Genomic DNA, 6,000 nt, shown 5'->3' with positions numbered 1-6,000 from the left:
GGACAACGCATGCAGCGGCGTGCCTCGAATGGGAGGGGATGATTTTAGGAGACGCCACCATGGGTAATCCCGACAAAGCTTTCTGTGACATGCTGTTACAGGGAATGCAATTCGCATTTCCAACCCCATCCTGAAAAAAATGTTGACAATAACAAAAGCCTTGTTTCTGTGCAGCCGTCACCCACTGCTTTATTGACCGGGGAACATCAATGCGCGCCCCCGCGGCGTGCGGCCGTCTCGCAACACTCATGCTGCTATCGAACTTCTCAGAAAGAAGTAGACCAGAATGAATTTGGTGTTTGTACTTTGAACAATATCTCTGCCGTGTTCCATGCCACCCCCTTCGATAGCTCAGTTGGTAGAGCGGAGGACTGTAGTGGCTAATGCTGAAATCCTTAGGTCGCTGGTTCAAATCCGGCTCGAAGGACTTTTCCGCACTCAAACGACATGCACAGCCACAATGAGGTACTTCATGTAATTAATTGTCCAATGTGACTTTTGGTCTAACTAATTTAGGTTTCACGATAATGTCGGTTGAATTTATTTACATTAATTTATGGAGGACGGCGTTTATGTAGGTGGGCGGTGCTAACCGCTGCCTGAATCGGAAGCCAGTTGCGTGCATGTCCGCAACACACAGGCCGACCCTATCAAACGTACTGCTATAACTTTGATGCTGCACTTTATAGAGTAGGCTACATAATGGTAGAGGGGTGGAAATACAAACCGTTTTTAATTATCATTATAACACGCACATGCATGGGAAATGGAGGACCCGGACACAAAAACAATTAGTAAAATAATTACTCAGTCGATAGGCGTAGAGGATGGATGGCAAATCAAAGCTCGCTTGTTCTGTGTATAAAAAATGATTAATTCTCTCTCTGAAATCCGGTAGAGGGAGCAGTAGGCTTCTATATTGATCAATGCTCTTCCTGGCGACGCCACAGGCCTACAGAAGAGAAAAAGGAAGATGCTGTAGAAAGAGCTCTGCACTGGACGTAGATTCAGTGTCATAGAGGGCTATCTCCACCTTCCGATCTTCCTACATCAAAGACATGTGTTGGAAGTTTGCTATAATCAAAAAAATAATAATCCTAGGTCTGCTTTAAAGCGTTAGTTTAAGGGAAAAGTAATCGCTGAAATTAAACATGTGTTTATCAGGCCTTTAGGCCTACACAGAATGTATGTGCAAAAAATAGGCGGTGTATTGATCGTAGGCCTACAGATTGTTTAGAGATCATAAAATATAATGCTTAAATAAACCCAACGTATCGTCGAATGGGCATCGTAATGATGGGCAAGGAATGACGTGCTGCCTGTCTGTTGACCTCTATGAGATCTAAAATGAGATAGGCCTACTGTTTATGTTTGCGTTGTTTAAGTTAAATGTGAGTTCAAATGAAATGCGAATATTCCAATTAATCCTGCCGCCAATTATATATATCACCTTTTTATACTATCCTGCAGTTAGGCAACTGCCATTTCAATGACTTGCTTTATCGGCTTTTTTGTGCTGCAGTTTCTCCCAACGACCTGTGGGTGTCGCTCTAGAGCGGCGCATATCGCCCCTTCACGTGTTCACGCTGCCTCCATCTACACCCTCTTCCTCGTACTGCGTGTTGTGTGTCGGATAGAAAGTCAGCCTGGTTTCCAGCTGAGTGCTTGCTCTCCCACAGTGTGTGTGCGTGTGTGTGTGTTGTCATTATTATCCACTCTGCTCCCAGCTCAGAATGGCCAGATTCACTCAGACTGAAACCAGAAGGCAGCAGCATCCACAGCAGCATCAGCCAGCTCACTCCAGCCTGGTTTTTGCCGGACCGGGGGCACCACCGACCCAACAACCACTCTTCCTAATCCCACATCAGCACCAGTACCCTCCGATCACATTTCCGAAACCCATGAACGGGTCAGAATCCATTTCAATTCATCCGGAAAACGGCAACATGAAAGACCAAGATGCCATTAAGCTGTTTATCGGGCAGATCCCGCGGAACTTGGAGGAGAAAGACCTGAAACCTCTGTTTGAACAGTTTGGGAAAATCCACGAACTGACAGTACTGAAGGACCGCTACACCGGCATGCACAAAGGTAACGTGTAGCTCCTCACAACAGTAGGCCTGCAGCCCTGTCGCCTACTCACACGTCATTAGGCTTCTGCCTCCAAAAGTGTTGTAATACTAAATCGATCTATGCACAAGTTGTCTTTCCATGTCACCGCTATGCTACTTTTATTCGAATTTATGGAGTGGTGGACTTCCAAAAACCTGTAACCGAAATATATTGAATGCATATTTAGTGTATTACGTAATTACATAACGTGTAGCCTCCTCACCGGTTGTGTAATTACCATCGCCGTGCGTTCCCCGTGCATGCACTCATTGCCTGATATTCCATGCAGCCTATTCCCATGTTTTTTATTTAGGAAATTCTCAGATCCGAATTTCAAACCCTGTTTCATTTTGGTTATCGTCTACATTTCCCCTTAAAAACAGTGCTTCCAACTACGAGGGATCCCAAACTATATGTCCGCGTATCGCCCGTTAGGTTGTGGCCGTTCGCTGTGTTTATTATGGCGCTCCGATAAGTGGGGCAGAGGCGCTCCGGAGATGCATTTTTAAAGACCCTCTCCTCTGCCAGTCCCATCCTTTTGCGGATCGAGAAGGGGCGGCATCATTAATTAATTCATATGCTTTCTTTAACATCACCCCGATGTGCAAAAGGGAACGAGCCGGTTGCGATTTTGAGTCGAGGAAATTAATTTCACGCCACGATATCTCCAAAATAGTAGCGCGAGAGAGAACTCTCTCAAGATGACGGACGTCACCACAGCGCGAGCGATGATGGTGCTCCGTGCGTGGCGAAATGGCAGTGCTCGTGGGGTTCGTGGGGTTGTAGAGTGATGGACTCCCTCCCTCTATTCTGTTGCATTATATTCCTATTCTATTCCCTAGCAGACCAACGTTGATTCGACCTTAATGTTCTAAAAACAGAGACCCCCCCCTTCATATGTGTCGTAGGCCTGCACGATCCTTCATAGCCTACGTCTACAGCATCGACTACAACCACTGCTGCTATTACTAGACTTATGCTCTCTAGTCAATTTCTCAAGTTTAGTGTTTACATTGTCTGAGGGGTGCGTTGATTGGGACTGTGTGAAAATTCCCAACATCCTATATCCTAAATTATGACCTATAGGCCTACAATAAAGTAAACCATAGTAATAAGTCATTCTACATTCAAGTGTAATCCTCCTAACCCACTCTAGTCGGCGTGGGCTGACACCATTTCCTAACCAATAGGTTGGAATGAGCCTGATCTAGTTAGAAAGTAAGTCATGGGCAATAGGATACTCCCACGCTGGCCAATCAAATCCAGGAGAGATCACATCCCTCCTATCCCTTCTCCCACCTTAATATCCAAATCTGTGATGCTATGAAAGCAGGATACTCCTTGCATTCAGTTTCACGTGTGTAGTGCTGACAGTCATTGGTACAGCTTTAAGCCAGCTGAAAGAGAAGGTATTTTCTGAGGCTGAGCATCACATATAGATTATCCTCCTCTTGTGGGTGAATTTGAAATACAATTAGTTTTAGAATAGTTCTTATTTGAATTGCTGGAATTCCCTAGTAACATTAAAAGGAGTCATGATAATCATTGACCTCCACCATATTCCGAATAGTACATAAACATTATGGCCACGTTATGAACATATAGCCTTGTCAGCTACTACTCTCATTAGCTGCCGATGCTGCGATGATACAGGGCTGCAGGCTATAAGTCAGTCCCTTGTTTACATTGGAGTGATATTTAGAAAGTACAAACCATCAATCCACATCATGCTAATGCATTTTTTGACACGGTGTGTAATCATAGTAGCACTTAGTTCATGGACAGAAACACGTTCCTCTCCAGTGTTGTGTCTATTTCCCAAAGGTTATCACATGAATAGACAACAACTCACTAGTCGTTGCAAGAATGAAAACCAGCATTTGGCTCTTCGTGGCCAAATTTTCCAAACGGTGGCTCCAACATCAAGCAAGAACCAGCCAGAGAGACCGTAGCCACCGGTATGCAGTTTAGAATTAGGGAGGAAATTGCCTTTCAAAGTTTTGAGTAATTTCGCAAAAAGTGAATTTGTAGGATTAGGATTGCTGAGCTGTCTTTGAGTCTCACTGCATGTTTTCCTATGAGGGGAGTGTTCACTGCATAGTAATGGCTACTAAATCATCCAATGTGTGTACACTATGTGCACGCCTTCTTTTCAACACAGGGTACACTCAGTGGGGATAATAGTATTGTCATTAAATTGAGAGACCAATTTCCAACGTTCTCGTTCTTATGCATTGAATGTGTTTCGTATTAAACATACGCATGCATCGAAGTATAAATTACTTTGGTACTTCCTGATCCAGTTCTCTTTTATTATACAAACTTTAACCTCATTTTGTTAACCAAGAAGGTTGTGGTTGGGTTGGCCAAGTGTTTTATTGTTGACAGGCTGTAACTTAAAATGAAACCCATTTATAAACTGATTGCCTAGCTTGAATACAAATTCTTTCATTAAAGTTATTTAGTACTTGCCCTTGCTTTGGGCTATTAGTAAAATATGGAATTATTCATGCAACACGCATGAACTCTATTATATGAATTGAGAAATCCCCTATAGCTGCCTATCTTTGGGATCAGGCCATCAAAATGTGTAAAAACACATTGAAAAGAGTACATGTAAAATAAAATATACATTTTATTAATGAACAGTAGTGATCATTGGCTATTGGTGTTATTGTTCTCAGATAAAGACGCTTTGCTGCTTGATATATGCTTGCTTAATGATACAAAAAGGAACCCTTTGACTGCTTTTGATTGTTAATCCAGATTGTTTGGGTTTTCAAGAGAGTTTTGCTCAGTGCAGTAGCTTGCTTAGCTTGTGTTATGACTTGAACTCCTATTGATGCACCTACAGTGCAATAGACACATTTAAAAAATGACAATTTTTTACTTTACATACATACTCTCTACTCAAGATATGAGAGAGAACGGCCATGAATTTTCCTCAGTATTTTCTTTTTTGTTTCTTTTTTTATATGCCCCTAAATAATCCCAGAAGTATTCGAGTAATACAAATTATTTAAAAAAGAAAGTGTCTGGACCAAGTTCACCACGTCCCCCTCAAATTCTATTTAATTTCCTTACTAATCAGTTATTCAAAAATATGTTGGGTTTAGCAAAATGTAGTTTATTATAATTGGATTAGTACTTAATGAGTCCTGCCTACGCATTTGCCTACAATTAATCAAGCAACCATTAGAAGCCAATCATTTTGAATGCTGCTATTTTGTCAATTATCTTAGTAAGAAAAAGACACTGTGAGCCTTGGAACCTTGATGTTGTCGTCGCGTGGAATCATTGTCCCCAGAGATCGGCACAGATCTTCGACATACTACGTATGTGGCTTGACCGATGACATCCGAATAAGACCGTACCTAAACAGTGACAAATCCGCGAGTGTGTCCAGTGTGTCCACAATCACCCCTGCGTTCCCTTTAATGCGTCCGTGCCGTGTTGCGTTTGAGTTTTTTTTCATTTTGGTGTTTATCCCCCATTCTCTTTACTCTCATTTTTTTCCCTCTTGGTAATCCACGGGGGAAAACACGGAATTATTTTGTAAAGCGCGATAATAATGTGTGGCCATGATAACTTCACTCCTGGGGATTAGTAAGTGTGCATTGTGTGAGGCGGCCGTCTCCTGGGCTGACGCTGGCCTACCCCGACCCCCCCACCCCCCCCCCCCCCCCCCCTTCAACAGTGGCTGCCTCTACCAATTAAAAACTGCGGCCTAGTCCGCTTCTTCACATGATTAATTCTGCCCACGCTGTCGATGGTCTGCCAATTATTGTCGTCCCAAATTGGTATTAGTAGGTAGAGGATTTCCTTATGTTGAATTCATCAGCAGGCTTTGAAAGCTGCTCCCGGTAGCTCTAATGAGATTTCTCTTTT

At 43.0% G+C, this 6,000-nt stretch overlaps 1 protein-coding gene and 1 non-coding gene across 3 annotated transcripts in view; both read left to right on the top strand.

Annotated features, from left to right (window-relative positions):
- The first annotated feature begins 340 nt into the window (after nucleotides 1-340).
- Nucleotides 341-427, top strand: trnay-gua (transfer RNA tyrosine (anticodon GUA)). Its single transcript is given in 2 exon segments — nucleotides 341-377; nucleotides 392-427. It is a non-coding gene; the product is annotated as a tRNA-Tyr (tRNA).
- Nucleotides 428-1,609: 1,182 nt separating this feature from the next.
- The window catches only part of celf5a (cugbp, Elav-like family member 5a), a gene marked incomplete in the record, with an annotated part of 114,830 nt that continues 110,439 nt past the window's right edge, over nucleotides 1,610-6,000 (top strand). For both annotated transcript variants that reach the window (XM_030373164.1, XM_030373163.1), the window contains 1 exon segment: nucleotides 1,610-2,091. In XM_030373164.1, the coding sequence (XP_030229024.1) occupies nucleotides 1,734-2,091 (358 nt within the window).

The sequence above is a fragment of the Gadus morhua genome, chromosome 12, assembly GCF_902167405.1.
Source record: "Gadus morhua chromosome 12, gadMor3.0, whole genome shotgun sequence".
In the NCBI taxonomy this organism is placed as follows: Eukaryota; Metazoa; Chordata; class Actinopteri; order Gadiformes; family Gadidae; genus Gadus; species Gadus morhua.
The sequence above is the reverse complement of the archived record's forward strand: the minus strand, read 5'-3'. Positions and strand labels throughout refer to the sequence as shown.